This window comes from Fusarium tjaetaba (genome assembly GCF_013396195.1).
Source record: "Fusarium tjaetaba strain NRRL 66243 chromosome Unknown NRRL66243_c0000307, whole genome shotgun sequence".
Taxonomy (NCBI): Eukaryota; Fungi; Ascomycota; class Sordariomycetes; order Hypocreales; family Nectriaceae; genus Fusarium; species Fusarium tjaetaba.
Window position 1 is genome coordinate 70,210 of NW_023501503.1, and position 15,138 is coordinate 85,347.

General features: G+C 49.9%; 4 protein-coding genes across 4 annotated transcripts; 2 read left to right on the plus strand and 2 right to left on the minus strand.

The window, feature by feature from the left end:
• Positions 1-315: 315 nt before the first annotated feature.
• On the minus strand, positions 316-2,009 carry FTJAE_11937 (CDP-diacylglycerol-glycerol-3-phosphate 3-phosphatidyltransferase; the record flags this gene model as incomplete). Its single annotated transcript, XM_037344933.1, has 5 exons — positions 316-415; positions 467-713; positions 768-1,074; positions 1,197-1,383; positions 2,002-2,009. The coding sequence occupies 5 exons, from the start codon at positions 2,007-2,009 to the stop codon at positions 316-318; spliced, it is 849 nt and encodes a 282-aa protein (XP_037201039.1).
• Positions 2,010-2,784: 775 nt separating this feature from the next.
• Positions 2,785-5,640, plus strand: FTJAE_11938 (Tyrosyl-DNA phosphodiesterase 1; the record flags this gene model as incomplete). Its single annotated transcript, XM_037344934.1, has 7 exons — positions 2,785-3,366; positions 3,465-3,644; positions 3,709-3,884; positions 3,979-4,016; positions 4,074-4,147; positions 4,658-4,938; positions 5,184-5,640. The coding sequence occupies 7 exons, from the start codon at positions 2,785-2,787 to the stop codon at positions 5,638-5,640; spliced, it is 1,788 nt and encodes a 595-aa protein (XP_037201040.1).
• A 4,404-nt stretch (positions 5,641-10,044) lies between these two features.
• On the plus strand, positions 10,045-11,136 carry FTJAE_11939 (Sge1; the record flags this gene model as incomplete). Its single annotated transcript, XM_037344935.1, has 1 exon — positions 10,045-11,136. The coding sequence occupies one exon, from the start codon at positions 10,045-10,047 to the stop codon at positions 11,134-11,136; it is 1,092 nt and encodes a 363-aa protein (XP_037201041.1).
• A 363-nt stretch (positions 11,137-11,499) lies between these two features.
• Positions 11,500-13,088, minus strand: FTJAE_11940 (manganese peroxidase 2; the record flags this gene model as incomplete). The annotated part of the gene is made up of 2 exons (XM_037344937.1): positions 11,500-11,778; positions 11,835-13,088. 2 exons carry the CDS (start codon positions 13,086-13,088, stop codon positions 11,500-11,502), a joined length of 1,533 nt encoding a protein of 510 aa, XP_037201042.1.
• Between the last annotated feature and the right edge of the window lie 2,050 nt (positions 13,089-15,138).

Below are 15,138 nucleotides of genomic sequence, written 5' to 3' on the forward strand. Positions count from 1 at the left end.
CAGCATTGTTGTCTCTTTGGGATTTCGAGTCCGAGAGTTCGACTATGCAGGTTAAGATTTGTTCTATCATCATCGACGCTAGTGTTTGTACATAAAGGGGGTATATGCAAAATTTTCAATCAAGCTCAAGCTCAAAGTTCTGTTCGAACCTTGCTGAACTTTGTCTCGTTCGAATTTTGTCTTTTCGTTCAAACCTTGCGTTTCCTGCTTCTGGATAGCCCTAGGCACGGGCCGTGCTAGGTGAAGCCAAATTTGTGGCCTCTTCTGTTCCTATCGTGGTCTGCAGCTTGATAGACTCTGAACGACGATATCAAATCAGGATTTTTTAGAGTTTTGCTTATTAAGGATTTTCACTGCATCCTTTGTGTAGATGTAGCTTGCACCGCTCCAAATGGTGGTAGCAGCAACAACGTATCTGGATGCTTTTAGAATGAGAGTTATGGAAAGTCAGTATGGTTTGACTTACTGCATGACTGTCAGGGCAGATGACAAGTCGGTGCTCAAGAGGGGTGCAGCAGTCGTGACTCCGACGAGCGCAAGTTGCAAGAAGGTGTTGTACTTGCTGATAGTCGTGGGGCGAACTTCAGCTGATGGAAGTGAAAAGTCCCAATAGCGGGCAAATGTCTTTGGTGGCGGGAGAGAAATCCATCGGTAGTAAATTGCAGAAATAGCGAGGCCGACATCACGGCCCAGGATGATGCCAGCGCACCAAACTTTTACACATTAGTTTTTGAGTTATCAAGGATCACGAGGGAGCATGAACGCACTCGGTAATGCGCCCTTGGCAGCCAGACAAATGGTCAGGATCGTCATCAGAGTTTTGTCTGCCATTGGGTCAATGACTGTGCCCACGACTGTCTTGCTGTCCCAGCGACGCGCTATCCATCCATCGAGGAGATCTGTTACGCCCGCATAGGCAAAGAGGCCGACGGCCCATGCGTGCTGGTCGTGAAGAACGAGGTAGCCAATGACCGGGGCAGCGACGAGACGTGTGAAGGTTAGGATGTTGGGCAGCGTGTAAATGTCTTCGTGCAGGACGGCAGCAGGGCGTGACGGCTTGGTATCGTTATCGTGCTGTATCACAGGTTGACTATGTGCAATTGGTCAGTACAATATAGTCAATCGGTACAACTGGACCTTGCACTCACCCATGAGGCTTGTCCTCTAGCTTTGTCTGTTGGGGCTTATGATCCAACCATGATTGGGCCTTTGTGAAGAAGAGGCATCGCGGGGTTGATGCTATCGTGGGTCTGGGCGCGGACCTCACGAGAGCAGGTATCGATCTTGCAGTACACCTCGTCGTCGTCGCGCGCCAAGCCAATCTGGCAGAGAGACTCATCTCTGCGCTTCTTGTCCTTTTCGAAAACGGGCGCTGCCCAAGCCCTCTCGTCAGTCGCTCAATTGGTCCCGGGGGGGAATAATCTTGTTTGGTTGTTCTGGCGATGTAGTTGGAGCAAAGTTGGGAAACCCCGTTTAGAACCCCGGACCCCGCTTATCTCATGTCACGATTTGGTGCTATCGAGATGTCACCAACTTCGCGATCTTGCATCTCATGATCTATCATTGAACCTCATACCGTTAATTATCTATTCATTCGACCTTATCGATTTCAGACCATCATATGTCATGAATTTCTGGAGCGTCTGCTAATTTTCCAAGGCCCCCTTGTTTTTGAGTTTGTCTCAAACCCTGTTGGTAAGGAAGCCAGTATCATTGGTTGCGAAACTCTTCAGTAAAATTGTAGTTTGTGACGAGCAAAGGCAAATCGGATAATTAACGCATCTAAGCATTTCTTGCACAAGTAAACGTTTCACAGGGTTATACAAAGGGTTATACTTTCTACGTCTGTAAATTTGAGTTGAGATTGCCAACATTGCTGCTGAAGATGCTCAAAGATTGGAAAACATGGGCCTACCCTAAAGTGCTGGTTCAAGCTAACATGGAGTATGCCAACTGCCCAGTTCCCAGGAGATAGCAAGCAGGATCGAGAGGTCCGCATACCAGGACATTTTGGAGGGGCATCGTGAACTCCCCGAAAAACTGGCCTGGTACCATAGCTGTAATAGGTGGTAAGGACGGACAGCCAAATCAGGATGAAGACATGTCGGTGGCTTCTCAGAAGAGCGCTCCGGATTACAATATGACTATGATCATTAACACGGTATCTTTCCACAACACTCTTAGTCGTCGCGGGGTACTTTTCGTATCACGGCCATTCTGGTTTCCCGCACTGCAGCGTCGTAGTACAATAACGCTGTGTAAGTGGTTGGGGTTGACCAGAGGCGCAACTGGGAAAGCTGGTGGCTGTTTCACAGACGTCACTATGTTCCCACATCTTAGGTATTGGAAATCATTAGACCGTAGATAGGCCGCTAAAAACGAAAAGAACTACGCAGATGCCGAAGGGACTGATATGGATCGTCTGCTAGAAAATGGCTCTGGCGTGAAAGAGATTGATAATCTTCGTCGAGGTCGAGATCGAATTGACAGGCTTAGCCTGGCAGACTGGTGTTTAGGGCGTAGCGCTAACACTGAGGAACTGGCAGATCAATCAATCCAAAGAATGTGACGCGGTTCCACGTGACCCCGCGTTCTCACCTTCCACGTCCCTTGAAGAGACAAGGATCATAGACAGGGATATCAAATCGATAACTTAACTCAGACGACACCCAAAACATTAAACCATAACTCCAGATTCTAAAAATCAACTTCAAACCGTCACCCGAAACTCAGTCGATCGGGCCAAACTCTTGTTCTCAAAACCGCTGGAGTCAAAAGGCAAAGATGGCTGGGTCCCGAGAGGATCCCGTCGAATTGGGGAGCGACATGGACGAAGATGAAGCGCTACGCTATGCTATTGCCCTTTCACTCCAGGAACAGGAGGAACAGGGAGACCAGAGTTCGCAGATCCCGAGCGCCTCAACCTCGACATCCCACCGGAACGGGACTGGTTCGGGCGGGGCCTCCTTGGGTTTGCTCTCGCTTGATCGCAAGAAGATGGAAGAGGAAAGGCTGCAGAGGTTAGCCAAGCGGCGCCGCTCACCAGAGGACGAAAGAAGTGTTGACGAGGTCCCGGCGGCAAAGAGGATGACACCATCCGAACCTTCCAGGCCTGTAACCGCAACGGCAACGGCACATATGTTACCGAGCTTCGTCCCCTATCCCAAAGGTGCTATCAAAAGAACTTGGGCCAAAGGGTACCCGCGGACTTCCGATGATATCAAGATCGAAGAGGTGTTCCAGAAAGACAAGCTGGAGCTTGCCCTTCTAAGCTCGTATCAGTGGGATGATGAATGGCTCATGTCCAAAATTGACCCGAGAAAGACCAAGCTGTTGCTCCTGGCATTCGCCGATAGTGAAGCCCAGGTGTGTATCAATGACCAGTCCTGACTCGTTTGGGATATCCCTCGCTGGACCCCTCAAATAAGACAAGACTAAGAGGCTGACGCCGAAACCTGCCGCAGAAATCAGAGATGCAATCAAATGCGCCACCGGGAATCAAGTTCGTCTTTCCGGCAATGCATGGGCCTGGGGCTATGCATTCCAAGCTGCAGTTGCTAAAGTACCCTGACTATCTTCGAGTTGTGGTCCCAACTGCCAATCTCGTCCCCTATGATTGGGGGGAGACTGGCGTCATGGAGAACGTGTGTAGCTGAACCGAGGCGATTTTGGTGCCGTCCTTGACCGGATTGCTAATGAGTTCTCCAGATGGTCTTCCTGATCGACCTTCCTCGTTTGAAGGACCCCGCGAATTATCGGCAAAGCACATTCAGCACCGAGCTCGGCCGATTCTTGTCAGCAGCTGGCGTTGGCGAGGGCATGGTCAGCAGCCTCGCTAACTACGACTTCTCACAAACAAAGCACCTTGGCTTTGTGTACTCCATGTAAGCCTATCAAGACCTTGGAGACTGGATCATGCATGGTCTGATGATCATCATGCTTGACCCGCATGAACGATGCACTGATACTAGATTATAGCCCTGGTGGACATCAAGGAGATTCCTTAAAGCGAATAGGTCAGTGGACGTGTAAGTTTCGATGAATGTTGTGCAACAACGGCTCATGTCATATAGGATACAGCGGGCTGGGCACCACTGTGGCTGCTCTTGGGCTAGCCACTGACCAACCAATCGAAGTGGATTTTGTCGTGGGTACCATTAAAGTCGCATACCAGTCTAGAGAGCATTGATTCTAACCACGGATGAGCCCTTACTTCAGTGCGCCTCTCTTGGATCGCTAAACTACGACTTGGTTGGCGCAATCTACAATGCATGTCAAGGTGAGGAGACGTCGATACTGTATACCCCTCTTTTCTATTTACCACACACATAACATTCACCTGTAATGGATGTGGACTGACGAGTGGTGAATTGCAGGAGATGATGGCATGGCCGAATACAAGTCAAGAATAGGCCGAACGGGCGCAGCATCCAAAAATAAGGCGTCAAACCCGTGGCAGAAGAAGCTAAAGGACCGTTTCCGAATATATTTTCCGACGGATGAGACAGTTGGCAGAAGTCATGGTGGGCGTAACGTAAGTTTACCTGGAGCATGGCATTGCATGGATGGATGATCTTGGATAAACTGGAGGATCCTCACATGCGACAAGAAAGACGCAATGAAAAGCCAACGCTAACTTGTGAGCGCGCTGATGCAGGCTGCGGGCACCATCTGTGTCCAGCCCAAGTGGTGGCGGTCGCCAACCTTCCCCACTGAGCTGGTGCGGGACTGTGTTAACACCAGAGATGGGCTTTTGATGCACAGCAAGATGATCATGGTATCACAGACGCAAGCGGGAAGTCAATTGCAAACGCGACCGCAAACGCGACCGGAGCCGCGACACCACGATTCAGGGCCGGCTGCCGCGGAGCCGAAAACGGAAGAGATGTCTCTTGGCTGGGTCTACATTGGCAGCGCAAATCTGTCAGAAAGCGCATGGTGAGTGAGACCCTGACCCTGCCCCCAATCGAACCCCCCCTCTTTTCTGTAAGACATGGGGGGAAACTTGAGACAACAAGGCAGCAAGCGAGCGAACATCAACGGCCAGTGCGATGGTGCGGTTGTTTAGATAGTGTAGCGCGCTACTAGCTGCCTCTTGAGGAGAATTTCAGCATGACTGGCACGAAACTGTGACCATTTCATGAATCTAACGCTGACGGTTGCGGCTACGTTGTGCCATACAGGGGCCGCATTGTCAAGGACCGAGCGACAGGACAGCCAAAGATGAGTTGTCGCAATTGGGAGAGCGGTGTTGTAGTGCGAATTAGCAACCCCAAAAACAGCAGCACCGTCTCTGCCAGCTTCAGCACCAGCGCCAGCGCCAGCGCCGCCGGTGCCAGTTCCAGCACCAAGGTCAAGGCGGCAGAGGGCCAGGCACGGTCATCGGTGCGGGCGGGGAAGATATCGGCGGAGCCGGACAAGGGATGTGATACGAGCCAACACAATCATCACCACTCCCAGATGCAGAAGCAGAATCAGAAACAGAAACAGGAGGAAGGGCTCACGGACGCAGATGCACACACAGATTCAGACATGATGAGCGGCGCTGTTTTCGAGGGCACAGTCCCAATACCAATGCGACGACCAGGTCGACGCTATCGTGAGGGTGAAGAGCCCTGGTTTTACAGTGTGCAGGGCTGATCGACCAGGGCGCGTTTGTTAGCCATTTCTGGAGCACTAAGCGATCAAAGTTGAAGAAGAAGTGCAGAAGATGCACTGAACAGGCCATAGATGTTGGGGACGGCAGTTGTGAATAACCCTGTCATCTCAGTTTGATATTACGGTATTGTAAGATGGATTGGATGGGCGTTGGCCTCTGCGCAGTACCGTATCAGCCGTATGTACATATCTGGCAATCTGCAGAGGCTCACGTTTCGGATTCGGCATCACTGATCACTCGACGCAACGGTATTGCGATGCGGGCATGTGAACAGACAGAACAGGTTGATAGCAAGGTCACGCCCGTTTACCGACGATAGTGATACCACCATAAATCCCGTAAGGTGGTTAGTTTAATTACTATAGGATGGCTCTAGGGATTAATGATCCAGGTGTTTGCCAGGTCCAGGAATATAGATGGAGATGAGGAGACGTATGTAATGAGTTGATTCTCTAATAATAAGTGTTAGTATCGTGGCGATGCGATGGGATGCTATTGGGATGCGACAGGGCACAGCCGATTCCAAGATGGGAGTTGGATGATTTCAAACGGAAGACGGAAGCTCGACGAGCATCAGTATCTCGAACTGGGGCCCAGGTTTGGGGTACGTACGTAGAATTTGCAAATCAAATCATGAAGCCCAGGACAAGGTATCTCGGTACTTGGCGGGCTGATAGGTAGTAAAACCCATGCGAATGGTCTCAAGCGATGACACACGATTACAAAAGCCAATTGGGGGATCCCACCCAATGGGAGGCTGAGTGCCGCCTCGTCAGTCGGCTCTCCCACCTGTGCGTGCGCTCTATCCCAGGCCCTTCCTGCCCCTCGAGACAAAAACAGCAGAGAACAAAGGGCAAAGGGCAAAGGGCAAGGACAAGGGATAAATGGTCAGGTAAGGTAGCCAGGGTGTGGCAGCCCAGAGGAGAAAGAGTGATGGGCAGAGCAGCCAATCACGGTAAAAGGCAGAGATGGCCTGCAGTACGGAAGGTGCGACAGCCAATCAAAGGGTCCCAAAAGGTACCTGGGAAGAGGAACGGGTGGAGAGCACTAAGAGCGCCCCAGAGACCCATAAGACAGGCACCAAAGCCAATGCCGGAGGTCGCTGCATACCATGTCAATGGACTTGACCATGTTCGTTTTCATTTTCATCACTTTTCAGGTCCATGTCCATGCCTAAGACATGGGCTCCTGCTATTTTTTTCTGTTCCTGTTTGCGGGAGAAAGGTAAGGTAGCAGTGTCGGTCCGGGGAGCTGCTTGCGCGCGCGCGTTCCACAGTTATGGAATCAATTAATCAATCTGGGCAGCAGCGTCGCGTCGCAGATTCGACATGACACGGGAGGCGGTGTTTAGTCTAAATGCCGATAAGGCACAGCAGAGCATCAAACACGGACGGGCACCCATGGCATGGTATGGCATCCATGGCAGTTGAGGTGACATGATGTGAGATGACTTTTATCTACATGGAATAATTAGCTACGCCATGATATCCATCCGCATCAGACTCCGTAACTCAATTGACGCGCGGCAGGATAAGGCACGTTAAGCTAAGGCAAGGCGAGCAAGACAACCAGACCCGGGCAGACATCCAGACAGCTCGCCTAGGACTAGACGAGGAAGGCCAAAATACAGGGATCAGCCAGGCACACACCAACAGCAAGCCCAAGCCAACCCAACACCAGCGAGATTTGCATATCCAACGGGCGAAGGAGAAAATCTGGAATCACAAACTAAACCACGAACTGACTAACTAAGCCCACTAACTGATCCTCTACTACTTCGGCATTTTCCTATGATTTCATCTTGATACAGACCTACAGTACATACGAGCAAAGCCAAGAGAAATGGATAAGTCGGAATTCATATCAGGGGCCTTTCGTTTTACACCCCCAACAATAGAAGAGCCGACTCAAGAGTGAGTGATACTGTCACGTACTCAGCCCAGAAGTGATGTGAGTGAGCTCAGAGCTGTGACGGTTGTCGGTTTATGGGGGCTGTGTTGCTTTGGCCCTCCTCTCTTTCTCCAATGTGGATAACAGAAATCATCCCAAAAAGAAAGAAGAGGGGTTGATGAGTGTCAAAAACAGCACAGACGAAAAGTGATGATGAACATCCAATGACATGGCGGCTCAAACGAGTTCGCATATGATGGTGTCGAATGTCGTCCAAGATGATACATACAGTAACAAAGAATATAATGGCATTGTTGGAGAGGGATGATTTAATTGTTCTGCGGCGCCAAATCAGACACATCACATACATGCCACACACATATCGAGATAGACGAAAATCATAACTAGAGGCATTGTGATGGAATATTCTCAAGAAAGAACGGCATAGTGCGTCACTGATGCATTAAGGAGGGTGAAGGGAGGAGGGTACCTAGGAGGGGTGCAGGGGGGTGATGGATGTGTCCCCAGGCGTGTCTCTATGAAAGCTAGATCCACCTCCAAAGCACAGGTTCTCATGAAGGTAGTTCCAGCTGGGATGGGACGGGGGGATGGAGATGTAAGTTTTCATTGCATTAAGCTTCCCGTAGATTTGGAGAAGGGCTGAACAGCTCTAGTTAGATCTGAATCTTAGAACTTAGGTAGTGAAGAGTTTCTTTTGAATTGAAGAAAGCATATTGAGAGAATGATTCGCCCAAGCCCTTGCTGGAATAGAGATCGAACTCTTCTAGAGTGAGACACAGACAGACCTCGAGGGAACCCTAAAGATGATGGCAGGTACCCAAGTGACCTCGACACAGCTCGCAGTCTCTCGGCCGCATACAAACAGCCCGCAACTATCTCTAGAGTAGATCCGGACAACAGCCACCACCCACTTCAAGAGCACCTAGGTGTGAGACACCACCACACGCACGTACCGATACGGGAGGCAGGCTCTTGAGGTACTTCGGCACATGCTCCGACAGCGCGATGAAGGGGCTTTGCTGGGGTATCTGTTCAGTCAGCGGAAGTACCTACCCAATCTTGAGTGGATTCAGGACGTTTCCAATGGGCCTTGACCCCTAGGAAGGTAAGGTAAGGTAAGGTAGAGACGACGACTGGAGGTGTCTGTGTGGAGACAGGCAGGTACCTACCGTACCTCGTAGGTAGGCGGGCGGGCGGGTACGTACCTTTCCCATACCCTGCCGTACATCTTTTTGCTGCCCTACCGACTCAATACCACCTGTATGAACTGCCGTATGTACTCTGGTACTGACTGACTGACTGACACTGACCCGACCTATCCCCAATATCCCTGAAGAGAGAGATGGCCGCGGGTACCGTCCGTAGGGAGGTTAGGACTAGGTAGGTACCTGCTTGCAGTTCCATTTCCCTCCTCCTCCTTCCTAGGAGGTCCAAACGACATGGATGGCAATGGCAATGTCAATGAATGAATGACACCCGTGGATTTGGAACGGCATCTAAGCTGAAGGAAAGGCCGGATACAGACACTACCCAGGATGTGGTTGACGCAGACGGGAGCCAGCCAACAACCTAAGTGCCAGGCCCCAGATTCAAGCCCAGGGAATTACTAGGTACCTACCTGCTCTTTCCTAAATCCAAGCTTGAGTCCATCCATCTATGCCATGCCATGGAAGCGCAAGTGCAGCTAGCCTTTAGCCTGCCCTGTAGTGTAGATTGCCTACTTGGGTAAGTGCATTGCATTGCATTCGACTACATTACATCCAAGCCATCCACTTACACCTCAACTTCACTTCAACACATTTTCCTCCACATTGCTTGCTCTCTTATTCTTGATAATTTTATTCTTTGTTTCACCGACCATCAATCCATTGTGGACTTTGACGAACTGGCTTTCACAGTCATTGCCACCTGGCGCTTAAACAGCGCACACACGCGGCTTCTGTGGCTGGACTCGACGCCCGATCAAGCTTTCAAAATTGCTTCAATATTGTGGACTTTGACAAACTGGCCTTCACAGTCATTACCACCTGGCGCTTAAACAGCGCACTCACGCGGCTTTCACAGTCATTGCCAGCCACATGGCGCAAAACATCGAACCTTAGGGTGTCAAAATAAACTTGGTAATCCAAGGACCACTGTTATATAAACCCGGTCATTGCCAACTTGAGACTAGTCTGCACTCTTCACTCTTGCACTCTCGCACCCGCACCCACATCCGCACCCGCTTACTCACACTCACACTCACACTCACACTCACACTCACACTCACACTCACACCTACACTCACACCCATACTCATACTCGAACTCGAACTTATACTCGAACTCATACTCGAACTCATACTCGAACTCTTACTCGAACTCATACTCGAACTCTTACTCGAACTCTTACTCGAACTCTTACTCGAACTCTTACTCGAACTCTCACTCTCACTCTCACTCACACTCACACTCACACTCATACTCATACTCACGATGTCTGGATCATCCACCAACTCTCCCAACATGTCTGGAACCATGCAGCCTCGACAGACATTCACACCAAACCACCCATCCACGATCTCTCCTCCCGCCATGTCTGGAACCACGCAACTTCAACCGACGTACCATGGTTACGTCCGCGATACTACTGATGCCCTGATCCTTATTGAAGCATGTCTCTCTGGCAGACTGCTTCATGTTCCTCGTCGACCACATGACCGTGAGCGTCAAAATGTCATTAAAAGTGGTAGTATCTTCGTTTACGAAGAGCATGCTTCGGGAATCAAGCGCTGGACCGACAGCATCGCATGGAGCCCTAGTCGCATCAAGGGGAACTATCTCATCTACCGCCAGCTTGAAAAGCCCTTCGCACCCGGAGAGAAGAAGCGCGCTAACGGAAAGGGAGGCAAGTCAACCACGCAATCTGGAGGCATCTCTAAACCACGACAACGGAACACTCTCCCGTTCCAACAAGGCCTGGAACTTGGTAATGAGTACCCTTCTGTGCCTAGTGATGAGGACCGCGAGCTGGTCGGTTCGCTTATCGACTCGTACGACTTCAAGGAAAATGGACTGGTCAAGAAGACTATCAGCATCACCTACAATAACGTGCCCCACCACCTCATCAGCTACTATAAGGTGGAGGACGTCAAGGCAGGTCTCTTGCCTACTCCCTCGGACGACGAACGACTCCGCGGTGTTGTTCCTCGCAACGAGCTCATGAATGGCCAGAACTTCCGCGCCCCGATCGAGGAATCAGTGGGCGGCGCCTACATGCCAGGAGGCATGAGGCATTCCATTGGTTTTCCTCACCACTCGGCATACCAGGTGCACCAGCCACAACAGGTGCACCAGCCACAACAAGTGCATCAGCCACAACAAGTGCATCAGCCACAACAAGTGCACCAGCCACAACAGGTGCATCAGCCACAACAGGTACACCTAAATAGTTACCAGCCATACAGCATGCACCAGCCATACAGCATGCACCAGCCATACGTGCACCAGGCACAGGTCCACCAGCCACCACAGGGGCAGCTAAATAGTTACCAGCTGCCCTATAATGGCCAGTGGTGGAGTACATAGTAAGGACCTCAGTGAGTACTTGCTGGCCCTGGGATAATGTGGGATGTGTATAAAGGGGGTTGAGGGCGCTGGAAAACTGGTTTAGGTAGCGATGACAGGCGTCCAGGATTATTGGCGTTTAATGTATATCCTTAGTAGATCGAGCTGCTCGACTATATTCTTAACAATGTTATTTATATTGATTTTAAAAGAATTAAAATTAAAAGGGCCACGCGAATGGCATTAGCTGCTATGATGAAGTCCTGTCTCCCTTGCGCTGTCTCATGAACCCAAAACGCCCGTCTTCGACTCACTATCCATGCGTAACAACATATTATTGCCAAGTGGCCATTATTAGATGAAGTACGTGCTGTCGAGCCGCATTTACCACCACTTGAACGTGCTGGTCCATGTCTTCCAGGGACCGCGCCTAGAGGGAATCTTGTTCTCAGGGACAGAGATCTCGTAACCATCGTCGACATCCTTGGAGACACTCTTGGAAGTCCACGAGTTATCGTCGGTCTGGAGCCACTTGTTGAATCGGCCCTTGTCCTTGTGGCGGTAGGACTCGACGGGTTGAGGGAGGACCTTTGTGCACTCGGTGAGGCTGTTGATATTGTTGACACCCAAGAGACTGAGACGGACATAGGCGCGTGCATAGTCCTGGGAAAACGTCAGTACATAAGTTTCACGATATAATATTTTTGAATGGTGCTTACCACATTCCAGGCGGCTTGGCCAGTGCTGCCGCTGGCAAAGGCCTCAAAGGCAGGCTGGGTAAGAGGATGGTTGGCGAGGGCCACATCACTGGGGAACTTGTAGACACGCTTGGGGGCGTTCTGATCAATGGTTTGCTGGTAGAAGAGAATATCCCAGACACCAGGAGTGCTGTCCTGAGGGTCACCATCACGATCAATGTTGGTGTGATGCTGCTGAGAGGTTGTGTGCGCACCGATAAGGGCAACAAGGTCATCCGGGCCAATTGTCTTGTCCTTGAAGAGGTTGATCAGAGTGAGAGCATCAAATTTGACGCTAGGCAGGAGACCGCCGAGGTTGGCCTTGGTGCTATCCTTGCGTCCAACGAAAGAGCGGACACGGGGACCGAGAGGGCAGGTAACGGCAGCAATATTGGAGCCCATTTGAATCAGATCAGCCATGGTGACCTGGGTGAAACCATACTGTGTGTGGTACTTGTCGTAGATGGTCTGGTAGTACTCGCCAATCTGCTGAAGACCCATGTTCTCGCCACGAGTGAGCTCGTTGGAGAGAATGATGGAGCCATCAGCACCGCCGCCTTGGGAAGCGGTCTTGAGAGACCAGGTGCCGGCATCATGGAAGCCGATGCGGACAGCATATCGAGCCCATCTTGTGCAGCGGCCAGCCTCGCCCCTGAACTTGTCCTCAAGCTCGTTAGAGATGTACTGCCAGACACAGCAGGTATCACGCTTGCAACGTTGAGAGTTCATGGAAGGGCAGCCGAAGTAGCGCTCGCGGCTGGTGGGGTTGCCGTTGCCTTGAAGGATCTTCTTGATGTCACTGCCGACTGAAGTGAGGGACTTGTCGCTGAGGGTGGCAAGGTCGCCGATGAGGGAGTGGGCATCAAAGCTGTCTCCGGACCAGCCGCTGCCGCTGCCGCTGCCACTACCTCCGCTGCTCTGGCCGGGCCATGAGCTAGATCCTCCTCCGTTTCCACTGCTCTGTCCTGGCCAAGAGCTTGAACCGCCACTGTTGGTCTGTCCAGGCCAAGAACTGGAACCACCTCCATTGCCGTTACTCTGACCAGGCCACGAGCTCGAACTCGAACCGCCGCCGTTGCCTTGTCCTGGCCACTTGCTTCCACCCCATCCGCTGCCCCAGCTACGAGCAGCAATTCGTTCGATCTCCTTGATGGTCTCTCCCATACCAGGGTGAGCAGCAGCCTCCGGGATAGGCGCAGCAGCCAGAGCAGCTGCAATGAGGACAGTAAACTTCATAGTTGCGATGAAAAGGTAGTTCGATTGTAGTGAGAAATACTAATGAGTGAATCAAGTTTGTATAAAAAGAGTGAATAGTGCTTCTAGCGAGTGCATGAGAAGCAGATTAAGAACGAGTGTGTGATGAAAAGAATGACGGGAGAAAAGAAAAGAACGTAGAGTGATAGTAGTTCACCTCTTACAGAACTCAGCAGACAGGAGAGGAGTATCACGTATATATATGCCAGAGGCCTCTGCAGTCTCCAATACCTCTATCAAGTCGCTTTGACCAGACGCCGAGAACGCTCGGCACGATAATTTCAGGCCCCTGGTCTCCCCATAGCAGCTTTCTTTTCTAGTTCTGAGACTATGAAGGATCGATCAAGAAACAAAACCCAACAAAAGACGCTTAAATAAACCCTGCAGTTCATCAACGGGACGGCATGTGTCTAGAACTCCTCAATATGGGGCCCCCTGTAGATATGACCGTCAGTGCGTAGTAATTGCTCACACACCACTCGACGTTGCAATCTCTCCCCGGTGAGAACCTGACCTGTTTCTTTTCTCTGCTTCCAATTAGAGAAAAGATCTTTACAGCTTCAGTAGTTAGTGTCGATGTCACGGTTCGTATGTGGATCCTCGTTTGCGTGGAAAGCGTTGAGGCGTTGACGCATGACGCCTCGTTCCATTAAATAACAGTCTAAAAGTTTCATGTCGGCTGAACCAATTGTTTCTTTGCGAGACTATCGGGAACCGGATGGGCCAAATCTCTTGGTAGCGGGTTTAGAACGGATGAGCCCGAGATTGTATGCCACCAGATGGGCTTGGTAGTGTAATGCCACGCTCATCTGTCAGATGCAGAGAATGTTGGCCATTGTAACGAGACCTTTACATCGAGGTCTCAAGTCATTGTTCTCTCACCGTTGAGTTCAACGTTTGCTCGTGAGTGTACGATTCGTCCCTTGCAGTAGTTCCAGGGGTACATGCAGCTGCGTGTAAGATGATACGCCCGTGTGTATCCACACACTTGTCCATCACCAACAAACAAAACATGCTCTGCCTCCTTTTGTGGTGGTTACCCGAGCGAGCACAACCACAAGATCAGGCTGGAGAAGCTTTCAGCTGAGAATCACATTGTTCTCATTGGACGTCCAAGGTTAACCGAGGCGAGTATTACCTGCTAAGGCTAGGCAAAGGCAAGCGCCTGGCGCCAAGTCTCGAATTGCGGTGGATCGAAGAAACATGATGGAAATTATCCTTGTTCAGGTGGATACGAACAAATCCGATGAAGCGGCACGAGCGGCCGAGAATCTGCTTGTATCGAACGGGAGAACTTCTCTATCTCTTGGCAGCTCGAGATGTTCGAAAGTCTCGATTGTTTGAAGAAATGGTTAGGAATCATTGTTGAAAGTTGGCTTGTTAAGGTAGATAGGAAACTGCACCATCACATGACTCAACAGCACTTGGGTTATCTCGTTATGCTTAATTAACAAGACTATTTACTATTAACAGTAAGACAAAGGTTATTCTTAATCCAGACAATACCATCACTAAACAATCACGCTCCACCAAGTTCAGGCTTCACTCACCACAACTAACAAGACGCAGTAAAAGGAGACGCCCAATCATGATGCTATGAAAAGTAATGGCTGTTCGGAAATTTACTCCTGGCTCTAAAGCGCAGTTGTGGCATCCAAACCAAACGAGCTCTTCCTTTGTTGGAATAGTCTATCCACCGTAGATAAACGGTGAGTTGAGCTATGCCATAGCTAGGGGAGGAAAGAAAACACAGAACCTCAATCTTAATATAAGTAACCCACCTACTACGCGGACCCAGTTTCTATATACTTAGCCTAAAATATTATAATAACTTTAATTAATAATAACTTTATTAACTAATATATAAGTTAAATAATATAAATTAAATTTATAATTTATTAATATTAAGTATTATATTAATATTTTTTTAAAATTCTTTTTTTTAATATTTTTTTAATATTTTTTTTTAAAATTCTTTAATTTATATTTTTATAATTTATAAATCTTTTTAACTTAAGTAATAGGCTTATAA